Source organism: Diachasma alloeum, unplaced genomic scaffold (genome assembly GCF_001412515.2).
Source record: "Diachasma alloeum isolate Michigan unplaced genomic scaffold, Dall2.0 Dall_scaffold_00307, whole genome shotgun sequence".
NCBI classification, from domain to species: domain Eukaryota; kingdom Metazoa; phylum Arthropoda; class Insecta; order Hymenoptera; family Braconidae; genus Diachasma; species Diachasma alloeum.
The window spans coordinates 73,909-89,343 of NW_021680446.1; the positions used below are offsets into that span (position 1 = coordinate 73,909).

The 15,435-nt window shown below is 37.3% G+C and overlaps 4 protein-coding genes across 4 annotated transcripts in view; all 4 read right to left on the bottom strand.

The window, feature by feature from the left end:
- LOC114841301 (endothelin-converting enzyme homolog) overlaps positions 1-2,114 on the bottom strand; it is a 2,425-nt gene extending 311 nt beyond the window's left edge. The window contains exons 1-7 of the mRNA XM_029126215.1: positions 2,046-2,114; positions 1,808-1,984; positions 1,643-1,743; positions 1,522-1,580; positions 1,019-1,070; positions 584-651; positions 229-515 (exon numbers count right to left, since the gene is read on the bottom strand). Coding sequence (XP_028982048.1) covers positions 229-515; positions 584-651; positions 1,019-1,070; positions 1,522-1,580; positions 1,643-1,743; positions 1,808-1,984; positions 2,046-2,114 — 813 coding nt within the window. The remainder of the gene's footprint in view (positions 1-228; positions 516-583; positions 652-1,018; positions 1,071-1,521; positions 1,581-1,642; positions 1,744-1,807; positions 1,985-2,045) is intronic.
- Positions 2,115-3,303: 1,189 nt separating this feature from the next.
- LOC107039711 (neprilysin-1) lies at positions 3,304-7,652 on the bottom strand. The gene is made up of 7 exons (XM_015259471.1): positions 7,630-7,652; positions 7,235-7,536; positions 7,072-7,155; positions 4,020-4,234; positions 3,792-3,965; positions 3,560-3,667; positions 3,304-3,456 (listed from the first exon to the last, which is right to left on the bottom strand). Exons 1-7 carry the CDS (start codon positions 7,650-7,652, stop codon positions 3,304-3,306), a joined length of 1,059 nt encoding a protein of 352 aa, XP_015114957.1.
- Positions 7,653-8,642: 990 nt separating this feature from the next.
- LOC107039747 (aquaporin-11) lies at positions 8,643-12,086 on the bottom strand. The gene is made up of 4 exons (XM_015259511.2): positions 11,917-12,086; positions 10,993-11,212; positions 9,879-10,292; positions 8,643-8,930 (listed from the first exon to the last, which is right to left on the bottom strand). The coding sequence occupies exons 2-4, from the start codon at positions 11,171-11,173 to the stop codon at positions 8,734-8,736; spliced, it is 792 nt and encodes a 263-aa protein (XP_015114997.1). The 5' UTR covers positions 11,174-11,212; positions 11,917-12,086; the 3' UTR covers positions 8,643-8,733.
- A 1,082-nt stretch (positions 12,087-13,168) lies between these two features.
- The window catches only part of LOC107039748, an 11,995-nt gene continuing 9,728 nt past the window's right edge, over positions 13,169-15,435 (bottom strand). The window contains exon 6 of the mRNA XM_015259512.2: positions 13,169-13,529. Within this exon, the coding sequence (XP_015114998.1) occupies positions 13,400-13,529 (130 nt within the window). The 3' untranslated portion in view covers positions 13,169-13,399. The remainder of the gene's footprint in view (positions 13,530-15,435) is intronic.

The window sequence follows — 15,435 nt, forward strand, 5'->3', positions numbered from 1 at the left end:
TTTTTTTTTTTTTTTTTTTTTTTTTTTTTTTTTTTTCAAGGGATTTGAATCTGGCTCTTCCAGTTACGCGCCGGGCACTCTCGTAACTAAGCTACCGGGAACCACGGAAATTCTCCCTCCAAATTCATTCACCTGTTCCTGTCTGTTCCTCATACCCATGTCAAAGTTTAAGATCGACCTAATCCTGCTAAGTCCTAGGGTAATAATACATTACACGTGAGTACGTACCCAACCGTAAGCTATGAAGAACATCTGTTCATCAGAGAATTTTTCGAAACCCGGGAGCTTAAACTCTCCACTCGACCTCTCATTCAGCCTCAGACGTTGGTAAGCGCCCAACGCTGATTGCATTCCAATCACGTCTGCGATATTCTCGTCCAATTTTCGAAAAGCCCACTCATCCCCTCCAGAATAGTTTGAGAATTGTCTCTCAATGCAAGAATATTGTTCACGATATTTAGCCAATATGTCGCGGTTGAGCATATTGTGGAAGCCACTGACGTTGGTTGTTATTCCTGAGGTGAAGGGACGTGAGATTAGGCGAGAGTGTCTGACTGATTCCACGGGGGTTCCTCATACTTACTTGTGTTATCGAAGCCATGACCCATTTCATGACCCACAATCATCCCCACGATTGCGTAGTGTACGTAGCTGCAGATGAATCATCCGAATACATGACAAAATTTAATTTTTTCATCATAAAATTGTAATTCAGAACTTGTAATTCTAAAACGGTTCAAGTCGATTTTGACGATTTGCCATCTTTTAAAGCATATCTCAGAATCTAAGGGAGATAGCAAAATTTTTGACATGACCTTTTCTATAGCACTCAATTCGCTCGACAAAAAAGGTCATTACAAAAATTTAATTATCTCTCTTAGATTCGGAGATATTCTGCAAAAACTTAAATGAGAGCTAAGTTGAGTTGAACCTTTTCACCGCTTCGCTACGGAATTATTGGATGAAGAGAATAATCATTGATATTGTTTACTTCTATTAATGATCTTCTAGTACTCACTCAGGTAATTTAGAGCTGAAGAAAGGTGGCTGGAACGTACCAGCTGGTGCATCTACGCAGAGAAAAAAAATTCAATATTTTTGGAAATTGTTGACTTTGAAACGAGACACGTATTCACGCAAGTTTTGTTGAATTTAATATTTTATTAAATAATTTTAATCATTACGTTAACATTTCAATACACATTTAATCATTTTTGTAATCAACCGATTTTTTTTGAAGAACTTTTCATGATTTTTTCGTTTCGGTCTTTTGCGAATTCATGGATTTTGTCTTTGTCTAGATCATTTATGTCCTCTCCACTATTTAATCGTTGCAAAACACTAGTTTTAGTGGTAAAATTCACCTTAATTCTTTTTTTTTTAGCTTTGTGACAGCAATCTTGCAGTTATTTTCTTTATTCTGATTCATTATCTAATGGACTTTATCCCAACAAAACAAGAACTAAATTTCATGATAAAAAATTCATATTCAGAGTATTTTATTACTATATTAGTACTCACTAACGATGTTGACATCAAACACATAACCAGCGCCGGTCCCCAGCGGAGACGTTGTCCACCTAAAAAATGAAGGATCATAAAAGGAAATGAAAACAAATTTTTGAAAACTATTTGTGGTTACCCATCCTGTCGCTCCCGTCCGGCGAATACACGAATGCCGGTCCGTTTCTGATATTTCCGAAAACTCAGGACATTAGCCACGTAGTCGTCACCAATCGTTAGCTGTAGGCATCAACGGAACCAAATTATTCTGCAAGCTCCCTTCCGCGATTAACAGTTTACTCACCCCTTCGTAATGATATTCAACTGCCGTTCGATTTTTATGCCACCATGGGAATCCAATCAAGATTTTTATCTTCTTGAGCTTCTCTTGAACGGCTATTTTAGCATCATTGGACAACCAATTTGAATCATTCATTTGTTTGTTCAATTCTCTTCTTACGTTGTTCACTAGTTTTCGCGCCTGGAGGATTAGAAACATTAATTAAATATCTCATGATAGCCGGTATTGAGGGTGTACTCACAGCAACTAGAGTATCCCTTCTGAAGTGATGTTTGGCGAACCAAAAGGCGTCTGCATGGGTCATTCCCATTTCTCGGAGGCATTGCAGCGATCTATAAAATTTAAACAAAAATAATTTTCATCATTTTTTTATTCGTACTTAAGATTAATAGGTCCCGGGAATAAAAAAAATGCTGAAATGCGGGGCAAAGTTTGTGTCATGAATTCTCCGCCAAAAGGAGACGGAAAAATTTGAAAGGCAGCTTAAAAAAATTGTTCCTATTACAAAAACTGGATGAAGCGAGTTGACGGTGATCGAAAGAAGATAAAGGATTTTTAAAAATGTTTGAAAATGCGAGGTGGAGGCGCCGCCATCTCTGAATCTTCCTCCGTCGCGTGGAGGGGGTGTCAAAGCAAGATGGCGGCGTTCACATTTACCAACCACGATTTCCATTCAATTAAAAGCCTTTCAAATTTTCTTTTTTGTTCGAACGATGCAGAAGAGTATCGACACCTTTGATGTTTACCCCCATGCGATGCCCGAAAAATTAGATTGACATTTTAATGAGACTCACCGTGGTAGCAGTCGTGCGCGCCCTTGAGACGGGAAGAATTTGTTCCGCATTTTTTCAGTGGTGTATCTCAAATTTTGACTGATAAATTTCCAGTGGATGTAATTGACTGTAAAATATATCATGTGTTCCTAATTTCAATAGCGAAGCGGTAAAACGATGTAAGTCGAGTCGGCTCTTAGCTGAGTTTTCGAAAAATATCTTCGAATCTGAGGTAGATAGCACAATTTTTGTAATAACCTTTTTTGTAGAGCGGATTCAGAGCTACAGAAAAGATTTTAACAAAAGTTTTGCTATCTGCCTTAGGTTCCGAGATATTCACTGACAACTGACCAATAGTGAAAATGAATTTGAACAATTTTACTGCTTCGCTACTGATTTGAAAAGTATATGCACATCATGACGTCATTTCTCGAAAGTTGTATCACATAAATATCGAATTGATGTCGGGAATATCTCGGAAGCCTTCATCTATTCCCACGTCATAGAGGCGCGCTGGAGCGCGCCGTGAGACTTGTCACTTTAAAGGAAAGCATGTAACGATATTTGTTACCGTTTTTTCGCGGCATAGCTTAGCTCATCATATGAAGAACATAATTAAATAATATATGAAAATAAAAATATAAAATCTGAACAGAATTCTCGGAAATTTTGAAATTGATTTGGTTTCGTATCTATATTATATTACATACAATATATGATATATTGCTAGTGAACATTACCAATCGTCCGTTCCCTGGTGAAAGACCACAATTCTCGTAACGAATAGTAGTACTCCTCCTCAAATTTTATATGCAAATTGCCTTGTGCCTTAATTCCTTCAAAATCGAACAAACACTGAATGACTTTGGTCCAATCGATCTAATTCAAAACAAAAAATTAATTTAAAAAATCTGAAATCCGTGTTTTTACTGAAAGATCTAGGAAGTAAATCAATGTTGTCAACTGAAAATTGGTATTATACCTCAGCATTTGGATCCGTAGTTGATGAATCGGTCGCGTGATTCCACCAAGAGCTGAGTTCACGGAGATTCATTTCCTCTAGATTTATAGGATTGCTCGTCCGTCTCGCCTTGAAAAATTTTCATGATCTAATAGAGAAAGTTCTGAGGATATTTTCGCAGGATTCTACTTTTGGAAAAGATCATCAAGAGAGATATAAATTGCTCGGAGGGATGTTGTTCAAAATGAGTTACCTCTCTCAATTTTCGGTCAAACATGAACAGGTCATGAATATCCGTTTCTAATTGTTCATCAGAAATATCAGTCCGGTTACGAATGAATGCTTCAACAATAGGGATCAGCATCGATCGATAGTCCCTATAATTGTCTCTGAAGTGCGGTAGATTAGCGTCTGCTGGTGCTCTCATCTGAAAATGGTTTCAGTCAGCTAGAATAATCATCTAATATTTCAGCAAACTCACGAGGACCCTCCGGCTACCCAAGTCTCCGTTTCTCTCTATTGAAGGTTTGATGTCGTAGAATGCATAATCTGCCCCCAAACCAACAAAATTTCCGTCAACTTCTTGCCACGAATGGGCATTTTCCCTCCAGTCTCTAAGTCTCATAGCCATCGGCCAGCCACCATTGCTCCTGATAATTGATGCGATTGTCTCAATTCCTCTTGCTTCACGAGCATCTAGAATGTACTATGCCGTGATTTCTAGTAGATTCCAATGAATTCTTGATTCCAGATATCTACCGAAGAACCTGATTTCCGCGATTCATATAATGAATCCAGTAGAAAATGGTCTAACGTTTTGAGTACTTTATAATACTTCATAGTACTGTTGTATTTAGTTCTGTTCTTGAAACCGCGCAACTTCAAGATTTTACGGGCCGTTATCCTTTTTAATGGAGACTTTTCGTTGATGAGAAGGTAGATAATATAGAAAAAAATGGCCGTAATTCCTCTTAATAAAAAATTTCTCTTTAAAAGTGGGAGTTGATTGTAAAGATTATGAAATTGAAGAGTCACGTTTTGAGCTCTTGAATTTAATTAAGTAATAACTCGGGATCAATGGAAGAATCAATCATGGAACAAAGATGAATCAGACATGAAGTTATTCTCAAACATTCAAGAAAGACAGATCTTTTTTCTGTTTTACAAAAGAGAGGAAGAGGATTAGCCTTGATCCCAAAGAACGTCAGAAGCTGCGATAGAGGCGCTGACGGTCCGGTGGGTACAAATCGGAGCGCACAAGTGGTAACTCACATAACCACTCTTAAGGGTGCCAAGTGAATTTGGCGATGACCTTGAAAATTGACATTCACCAACAAAGTTATAATTTTTTAAATTAATAGTATTAGACAGATGGTGAACATCGGTGACAATTTTAAACAATTTCAATTGAAAGCCCAAGTTGAAAACCCGAGTTTGTAGCAGCGATGTCAGACAAGATATGAATGTTTTTTTGGGCTCATATGAAAGAGCGGGTCGAGAAATGGCGTGCTAAGGGCCTCTAAAGATGGTTTTGAACCAGGGGAGACTCCTAGACCCCACTGGACAATGTTGTCACAATTGCGCTTTTCAATTGAAAACAGACATCATCTTTAGAGACATTTGTCATCTTTAAAGACTCCTGCACGCCATTTTTCGAGCCGCTCTTTCATTTGAGCCAAAAAAAACATTCATATCTTGTCTGACATCTTTGCTACAAACTCGGGTCTTCAACTCGGGCCTTCAATTGAAGGCCCGAGTTCTAGACCCGAGTTTGTAGCAGCGATGTCAAACGAGATATGAATGTTTTTTTGGGCTCATATGAAAGAGCGGGTCGAGAAATGGCGTGCTAAGGGCCTCTAAAGATGGTTTTGAACCAGGGGAGACTCCTAGACCCCACTGGACAATGTTGTCACAATTGCGCTTTTCAATTGAAAACAGACATCATCTTTAGAGACATTTGTCATCTTTAAAGACTCCTGCACGCCATTTTTCGAGCCGCTCTTTCATTTGAGCCAAAAAAAACATTCATATCTTGTCTGACATCTTTGCTACAAACTCGGGTCTTCAACTCGGGCCTTCAATTGAAGGCCCGAGTTGTAGACCCGAGTTTGTAGCAGCGATGTCAAACAAGATATGAATGTTTTTTTGGGCTCATATGAAAGAGCGGGTCGAGAAATGGCGTGCTAAGGGCCTCTAAAGATGGTTTTGAACCAGGGGAGACTCCTAGACCCCACTGGACAATGTTGTCACAATTGCGCTTTTCAATTGAAAACAGACATCATCTTTAGAGACATTTGTCATCTTTAAAGACTCCTGCACGCCATTTTTCGAGCCGCTCTTTCATTTGAGCCAAAAAAAACATTCATATCTTGTCTGACATCTTTGCTACAAACTCGGGTCTTCAACTCGGGCCTTCAATTGAAGGCCCGAGTTGTAGACCCGAGTTTGTAGCAGCGATGTCAAACAAGATATGAATGTTTTTTTGGGCTCATATGAAAGAGCGGGTCGAGAAATGGCGTGCTAAGGGCCTCTAAAGATGGTTTTGAACCAGGGGAGACTCCTAGACCCCACTGGACAATGTTGTCACAATTGCGCTTTTCAATTGAAAACAGACATCATCTTTAGAGACATTTGTCATCTTTAAAGACTCCTGCACGCCATTTTTCGAGCCGCTCTTTCATTTGAGCCAAAAAAAACATTCATATCTTGTCTGACATCTTTGCTACAAACTCGGGTCTTCAACTCGGGCCTTCAATTGAAGGCCCGAGTTGTAGACCCGAGTTTGTAGCAGCGATGTCAAACAAGATATGAATGTTTTTTTGGGCTCATATGAAAGAGCGGGTCGAGAAATGGCGTGCTAAGGGCCTCTAAAGATGGTTTTGAACCAGGGGAGACTCCTAGACCCCACTGGACAATGTTGTCACAATTGCGCTTTTCAATTGAAAACAGACATCATCTTTAGAGAGATTTGTCATCTTTAAAGACTTCTGCACGCCATTTCTCGACCCGCTCTTTCATTTGAGCTCAAAAAAACATTCATATCTTGTCTGACATCTCTGTTACAAACTCTGGTTATCAACTCTGGTTTTCAGTTGAAATTGGAATTATTAATTTACACAATAATAGGGTAGCATTGACGATTTTTTCTTAACTCGCAAAAATTTTCAAACAATTTGCTATCGATTGGTGATAAAATTTTTTGGAAATAATGGAATAGAGGGGATAACGCCTTTTTTTTCAGAGGTGATTTTTCAAATATTTATTTTAAAAAAAGTACTAACTAGTAAATGTTTTTTATTAGCTCGCAATTGTCTTCAAAACTACTTCAATGAGGAAAAAAATAAAAATTTGGATTATCTATACATGAGGGGCTAATTGATCGGATCTCTCTTCTCGGGTGATGGCGCAGTACATTGTACCTACCGCCGCTATCGCTCTCATGTGGCAAATCTTGCAAGCTCTTTCAAGGCTAATATATTGAACCATTCGATCCCGTAATAATACGTTCGACACAAATATCAAATTCTACTAACCCTTGTTCATGCATGATTGGTAGAACTTCTTCGCTTGTCGAATGGGACGGATATCGGTGACTTCAGATGGGGTCTCCAGCATCTCTAAATGATTTACAGTTCATAATTGATTTTAGAATAATGAGGAAGGTCTGTAGGGGCCACTACTGAATGATCTCAGTACCTTTGCGATATTTTTCGATAGTCGACGCCATCCGCTCGAACCGATTCCACATGGTGGCATATTCTGGCATTGGATCCTTAGCTGCCCATCCACCGCAGACAAACTCGTAAAAGTTTTGACATGGGTCAGCGTGTTTATTCATCGCCTCGATGTACATCTCCGATATCTCTCGGCAATCTTCTGCCTCGCATATTCTTGCTTTCTCATATTGAAGAGATGATTTCTTGTTATTTCTCGCAAAAGATGTTCTCATTCGATTCACTGTTGACGCGGAACATGCAGCCAATACAACAGATATAAATCTACGAACAAATCGACGAAAATTTTACAAATTCAGAAATTAGCCGATCGAAGACGAATTAATTTCAAAGAGAAACGTGAAAAATTCTAATTACAAGAAGTTTTTGTCAGGTGACATCTTCAGTTTTGATCAAGTCTTCCTTCCAGCAATAGTCGCGGAGTCAATTTTTTAAATTAAAAATCATCCTTCGTGTAGCGGATCAGATCTTCATAGAACTTCGGCTGCTCAGCGACGTGGCTATTCATTATCAGCGCAATTACCATAAAAAAGAATTCGCGGACCGGTTGTTGGGTAGATAACGCGGAATCTTATTGACTGTTTCACAATATGAATTCATTCAAATGTACTCAATTTTCTCTCTTAATGATATTGTTATTTCTATTATTCAGAAGCGTTGAGCAACTATATTCTCGATTTCTCAGTAATATATATATTTTTTTAAATAAAAATTACATGAAAGTATAATTGGTGGTATTGCCTTTGCGAATAATATTTACGTATGTAATCTTCTGTATTTGCGATCAACATTTACAAGTAATTCGAAAGTTTGTCGACAAATATTTAGGTAATTTAAATAAAAGAACTGATTCAAGGTACGGGGCGTCAACTCCGTTATTCAATGAGTGATAACTTAAAAACAATCGAACGAAAAAAATTGAAATAAAATGCATTGGCTGTATTGAACTTTGAAATAAACTTCTAGAGAATTTCTTAATGTTTTACACCAATTTCAATGTTTGCCGACAATTGATTGCCGAGATCTTCGCACACGCTAAATTTATTTATAACAAACAAATTACTCAACAAATCGAAATTTAACTTCTGCCACTCGATAGAAGGATCATTGAAGTATTTTCAGTAAAAATTTCAAAATTTTTGTGGGGAATTTTGTAGACAAACGAGATGATTTAATATGATTGAATCGGTTGGATGTAAAATTTTCATCTACAACTTTTGTTCATTGAAAAAAAAAAATAAAATAGTTCACTGCAGAGACAATTCCATTGACTTTCAAAATATCTTTTCCAAATGTCAATACGTCTCTTAGAATTCGAGAAAATGATTCTTTATGGGTCGATGCATGATTGAAAGATACGAAACACTATAAACTTTGAAAATGCTGTTACTCCAAATAAATAATACAAATTATTTACAAATTATCTCTATTATTTTAATATAATTTCCCATCCAATATTAATTAGTGTGTTTTTGCTTTCTGTTTTTTAACGAAATCTTGAATCTTGGGGTGTTGGTAGACTCGGATGGACGCGATGGACCCGGCGCACGCACCCACCCAGTAAACAATTATATGTTCCATTGCACTTGTACCCAGGCAGCCATACTTGAGGGCAGTTGCAAGGGCAGGGTTGAAGTACCCTCCGGAGTAATTGAACGCTGAAAAACAAAACAAGGCATAAAAAACAAAACACAAAATATCTCTTTATGTTATAAACATCCAAATCGACTTCTGGTGACAAAAATATGGTACTCGAAATTAAGACTCCACAATTAAGGATCGCAAGGGTCAAATTGAGGGTTACGAGGGTCAAAATAATGGTCGTAAGGGTCAGAATAAGGGTTACAAGGTTCAAAATGAAGGTCAGAGTGAAGGTCACGAAAGGTATAATGAGGGTCAGAGTGAGGGTCATGAGGGTTAGAATAAAGGTCACGAGGGTCAGATTAAGGGTCACGGGGGTAAGTCTAAGAGTCATCAGGGTCATGAGGGTCAAATTAAGGGTCACGGTGTAAGTTTTAAGCGTCATGAGGATCAGAATAAGGGTCACCAGGATCAGATTAAGGGTCACGGGGGTATAATGAGGGTCAGAATAAGGGTCAAAGTGGGGGTCATGAGGGTTAGAATAAAGGTCACGAGGGTCAGATTAAGTGTCACGGGGGTAAGTCTAAGAGTCACGAGGGTCAAATTAAGGGTCACGGGGGTATAATGAGGTTCAGAGTGAGGGTCACAAGGGGTATAATGAGAGTCAGAATAAGGGTCAGTGTGAGGCTCATGGGGGTCACAATAAAGAGTCACGAGGGTCAAATTAAGGGTCACGGGGGTTTAATGAGAATCACAATAAAGGTCACGAGGGTCTGATTAAGGGTCAGAATAAGGGTCACGAGGGTCAAATTGAGGTTCACGAGGGGTGTAATAAAAATCAGTGCCAAGGTCACGAAGGTTAGATTAAGGGTCACAAAGCTCAGAATAAAAATGCTGGGGGTCATATGTAGGTCATAAGGGGGTTGGCAAATGGATTCAATAATGTGAAAAAATCTTCATAAAATTGGCTGAATTTTTTGAATATCCTACTCCTCGCCCGACTATCCTTAATCAATAATTCTCACCAACAACGACCAGAGTCGTTCCCACGAACGAATCTATGATGTTGCTGAACCTCGGGTTGAGCTCCCCAAGCCCTCTGGAGACGACTCGACAGATGCAGGTGGCGATGCACTCAATGAATGCACCGATGATGACGGGCACTTGGAGGTCAGTGGTGCAGTCCTCGAAGGCCCTGTCCTTATGCGTGGGGACTATCTCCAGGGCCCAGAGGAGTTGGATGTACCTGAAGATGGCGAGACCTCCGACGAGCTCCGCCCAGATCAGGAGGAAAGCGTCTCTGAGGGATTTCTTTCCTTCGACAAGGTCCTCCAGGTGAGTGTAGGGACAGGCGGTGGCGTCTTCCCAATTTAAGGACCACCAGATTGTCAGGACGAAGAGGTAGATTGCGTACATTGACACTCCCCAGTTGTCGGCGACTGAATATTATTATTACATTGAATCCGATAAAATTTTTCATCTCTGATTTTTATTCCTAAGTCCACGAATGACAAAATTTAATAGAAAAACGTAGAGAATTCGTTAGAAAATTCTATTGGATTTCGATTGGATTTCTATTCAAGTTTCTATTAGTTTTTGGCCGATTCTATTAAACTGTTTAACAGACAATATTCAATAGAAATTTTTCTGTATAACTTATTCACTTGCGAGATTTTCTGAAGTATTTCCTCGGCTCAAATTTTCCAATTTTCTTATTTTTGAAAAAAAAAAACGAAAAAAAAAGCTCCAATTTCTTCATTTTTTGATTTTCTTGACGAGAAGAAAAGACAAATAGAATGACGAAAACTGAGAAAAATCGAGCCGAGGAAATTCTATAGGAAATATCTGAAGAGATTAAGTTATATGGAAAAATCGACTATTGACTTTTTCTATTGAATATTTTCTAATAGAATTTTCCAACGAATTCGCTAGGGTTTTTTATTATTTTTTTATGTGTTCAAGCATTGCGGAATAAAAAAAAGAAAAAATGAATAAAAAATGAAAAAAATATAAAAAACATGAGATTCTTCTTCAAAAGAATTACGATTGAGCTTCTTGTAGTCCAAACGATCTACTCCAATAATTTCGCTATTAAAAAATATGTATGAAGTATCCCTGTTATTTACTAGTTTTAATTACTTATGATGAGTTCGAAGCACGCTCCGCATAACTCAGCAGTGGCAATCCCCTCCAGAAACAAGTCCCGCAAGAACGGCCGTTGTGTGTAGTACTTCACATATTTTCTCGCCCAATATGCAATTAAACTCGTCAGAATTATGTAGAGGGTAGAGACCACCAGGGCGAATATTGAGGCAGTCATGGTTCATCAATTGTTGTCATTCAATTCCCGTTTTAATATCTAGTATTCAATCGAACGTAAATTAATCAAAAATACTTGAGCAAATGAATCGTCAAACGTACGAGAGACGAAATTGAATTTTAGAGATAGAAAAATGATTTTTACACGAGAAAAATTGTTTTCAAAAATCTTGACGTTAAAAATTGTTTCTAAAAATTAAATGTCCTCTCAAAAGATAGTAGATTGTTATGAATCACTGGAGATTATTTATTTATTACCGAGGATTCACTGAAAAAATATTCATTTGGTTTTTTAGCACTCAAAATTATTTATAATTCACTCAGACTAGATTTATCGTGAAGAGTGTTTCGTTCATTGCTTCAGGGTCACATTGACGTAACGAAATAACTGCAACTGCATCAGTCGACGCCTTTTCCATCCCACAAATAACAGAACATGCCATTAAAATAATTTTTTTAATGGAAAGAAAATTTTAAAAACAAAAAAAAATAAAAACAAAAAAAATAAAAATAATTATTTTTTGGATAATAAAATTTCTGAGAACCGCGAAATGGCTGAAGAAATAGGAAAAATTTAAGTGAAAGTGAAATGAAGAAATGGAGAAAAAAATTATCAAGAAATGAAAAAGAATTATTTTGAAATTTTTTGTGAAGAGTTTTCAGTTGTGAGTTGAATTTTCAAAGTTTTGACAGTGAAAAAATCATTCTGAATTAGTTTCAAGTGAAGATGATGAATTAACTCACGAATTAAGGACGAAATATCCACGGAAATTTGATGAAACTCCACTTGACCCGAACAAGAGACTCACCTCACGAATTAAACCCCATTTTAACAATTTTCGATGATTATTCTCATTATGACGATGACACTGCGACGCTGGGGGACTCTTGGCAAGGTCCGAGGGCACTTCCACCCAAATATAACTGCTGAAGCTCTTTAAATAGATACAAACTAGTTTTCTACGGATAATTACGTAGACAAACATTTTCATAATGTAAAAAAAATTGTTTTAATGAAAATTAATTTTTTTTACTTTCTTTCACAAATCGATGATGATTTCATGTTCAATTAATTCTTCAATTCTTTAATCTCATTTTCTATTTTTGTCCACCTTTTTTTGCTTTCCCATTTCATTTTGCACGAATTGTTATCAACAATGAGTCCCTCAATACCTGCGGAATGCATCATACGTCATAACTAACAATTTGGGAAGGTAAATTAGTCAAAATGATAACAAAAATTGTGAGAGCAATTGCATGAATTTTATCAATTCATTGAGAAACCATTTCAATCATCAATAATTTTTTTTCTCTCTTGCCCCGAATTTCAACAGAATGTCAAGCAGAACCGACGATTATCAATCCCCGCTCTCCCCAAAATATTCCCAATCAATGATAACACCCGAGGGTCTGACGATTCATCATCAATCATTTGAATTTAATGTTTGTCACTTGAGTGCAAGTGTCAGGTAAAAATGTTAATCACTCGAGGTGGAGTGTAAACGTGTGAGAATGACCGCTGGATCCATCGGTTATTTGTCGTCCCACCCAGGGAGCATCAGAATTATTCTGCAATGCTGATGTGACATTTTAATTTATTCATCAACTACTCCAAACGCTCGAGGAGATGACTGGACAGTTGGAATATTTCAGCTCTCTCGTTGTCTCACAACCGAGCTGAGAGGTATGTTTCAAATTCCAGGGGTCATAAGCACCGAGTGAAGTCGACAAAGCAATTTTTATAAAGAAAAATAAAAAAAATTGATGTCAACATGATTTCGCTGAGAATATCGGAATCATTTTTTCAATCCTAAAAAGAAATTTCAGTGGAATGGGGTCGATAATGACCCCACCGGACACTCAGGAAAATTTCCGTTCCCAAACACTCGACACAATCCCATTTTGCCCCATAGGCGTCCCTGTTATTGATGAAAACTTAATTTAAGACTGAAAGTGTGGAAAAATTGTCAACAACAGAGTAATGACAAACAAATGATTTTATTGAGAAGATTGAATCTTAATGATTTTATTCACCTTATCAAGTAACTAACTACATACTTTGTTACATAGGTAAAACGTATTTCCACCGACACATCATCATGTTCACTTATTATCAACTGTATCTTTCATTAAGTTTAAGAATGCTTTGACTAAATTGTGATTCATTTATATAAAAAAATGGTAATGAAAACAAATGTTTATCCTTCTTTATCCTTTTATCAATAAATTATTTACAGGAATCATTGTCTCCCTTGTGCTTCTTAGCTGATACTTCATTCGTTTGGCTTGGTGATTCTCGCAGCAGCCTCGGAATTCTTTTCGTTCGTAGAAATGACATTTGAGGACCTGCCGGCAATCTATAATATGAACAAAACAGAGAAGAAATGTCATTAGTAAAATGCGTCGATCTCATTTTACGAAACTCAAAATAATAAGAAATAATCTTAGTAAATAGCCCGGAAAATTTTCACTCTATTTATGGACCCATTTTACCCCTTTCTAACCTCTCTTGAAAAAAAATCCCGCCCGTCCGAGTATATTGTTTTTACCATCTGTCGGTAAATCCTCTACCCAAATCCTAACCTCAAAACTCGATTTCCCGCCAAAAACCTAACCCCTTTTGCCCCATGCTTTTTCGAGACGCAATACAAGAAAATTCACTTCAAATTTCATTTGTCACTAAAATTGATTGATGGAAATTCGAATTCTTCGTCATCAAAACTCAACAGAATTTTAGTTTTCAGTCCTCGGTTATTAATCTATTTTGTCCCATAACCTCAAAAAATCTGGTTGTTACCATCAGTCGGCAACTTACGCCCCTTCAACTCATGAATAATCCCCTCCCCTCAATTACTAACCATCTCATTTTTACCATCAGTAGATAATTCCCCTTCCCGCCAAAAAAGACTAACCTCAAAATTCGACTTCCCGCTAAAAAACAAAAATCAGAAATTAGCAGTTCGCGTAATTAGAAAAGCTGAAGGATTTCCGTTTTCAAATACTATTCATGAACCCGTTTTGTCTTATACCTTTGTGAAATACGAAGGAAAACATTCCCTGGCCTTTTTGCCCCTAACCTTAAAAAATCTAATTGTTACCATCAGTCGGTAACTTCCACCCGTCCAGACAGGTTCCCCTCCCCTTAATTACTAAATATTTGATTTTATCATCAGTAGATAATTCTCCCTTCCCGCCAAAAAAGACTAACCTCAAATCCCATTTTCCATTGAAATTCAGGAATCAATTGAAGAAATTCGAATTCTTTGCCATCAGAATCCATCAGAATTTCAGTTTTTAATAGCTGGTTTTTAATCCATTGTCACATAACCTCTAAAAAAATTGATTGTTACCATCAGTCGGTAACTATCCGGAACTCCGGGTCACTTCCGCTCCACCAATGACTAAACATTTGACTTTACCATCAGTAGATAATTCTCCTTTCCCGTCAAAAAAACTAACCTCAAATCCCATTGCCGGCTAAAATTTATGAATGGAAATTCGAATTCCTTGTCATCAAAATCCAATAGAATTTCAATTTTTAATTAATTTTGCTCCATAACCTCAAAATCTGTTATCATCAGTCGATAACTTCCGTTTTTTTACCATCAGTAGATAATTCCCCTTCCCGCCAAAAAAGGCTAACCTCAAAATTTGACTCCCCGCTAAAATCCACCAATCGGAAATTAGCAATCCTCGCCATTACAACATCCGGAGAATTTCCGTTTTGAAATCCTGATCATGAACCCGTTTTGCCCCATACATTTACAAAAAAAAAATTGGCCTCAAATTTTATTTTCCGCAAAAATATAAATTTTTATTTATTCATTCATTTTATTTACTTAAATTGTCACTAAAATATAAAAAAAAATTTCCATGTTTGAACACTGGTTATGAGTCCATTCTACCCCACATCCCTTTGAAACATAACAAACATCCCCTACAACTTTATTGCCCGCCAAAATGCGCCAAAGTGAGATATAATAATTTTGCCGGAATTATATCTTGAATATATCCGCCTGGTATGCAAGATACATGCTAGATATATTCGATGGTATACACGTACACAAATATATCCAACATATATCACAGATATTGCATTTTTGCCGGAAAGTATATCCCATATAAGCGGATATAAGTGACATATATTTCTGCATATGTATTTTTTCCATGTGGGTTTACTGAATTGTATGTGCAAAGGCCTTCATGTCTTCATTTAGCCCCCTAACCTCAAAAAAACTGCTCGTTACCATCAGTCGGTAACAT

Excerpts from the sequence above, each read along its gene's own strand:
- LOC107039747 (XM_015259511.2), bottom strand. The coding sequence starts at position 11,173 with ATGACTGCCTCAATATTCGCCCTGGTGGTCTCTACCCTCTACATAATT. Across the intron at positions 10,293-10,992 it reads GTGCTTCGAACTCATCATAA|TCGCCGACAACTGGGGAGTG; the intron begins GTAATTAAAACT and ends AATAATATTCAG. Across the intron at positions 8,931-9,878 it reads AACGACTCTGGTCGTTGTTG|CGTTCAATTACTCCGGAGGG; the intron begins GTGAGAATTATT and ends TTTGTTTTTCAG.
- LOC107039711 (XM_015259471.1), bottom strand. The coding sequence starts at position 7,652 with ATGTCACCTGACAAAAACTTCTT. Across the intron at positions 3,668-3,791 it reads TTGACCGAAAATTGAGAGAG|GCGAGACGGACGAGCAATCC; the intron begins GTAACTCATTTT and ends AAATTTTTCAAG. Across the intron at positions 3,457-3,559 it reads CTACGGATCCAAATGCTGAG|ATCGATTGGACCAAAGTCAT; the intron begins GTATAATACCAA and ends GTTTTGAATTAG.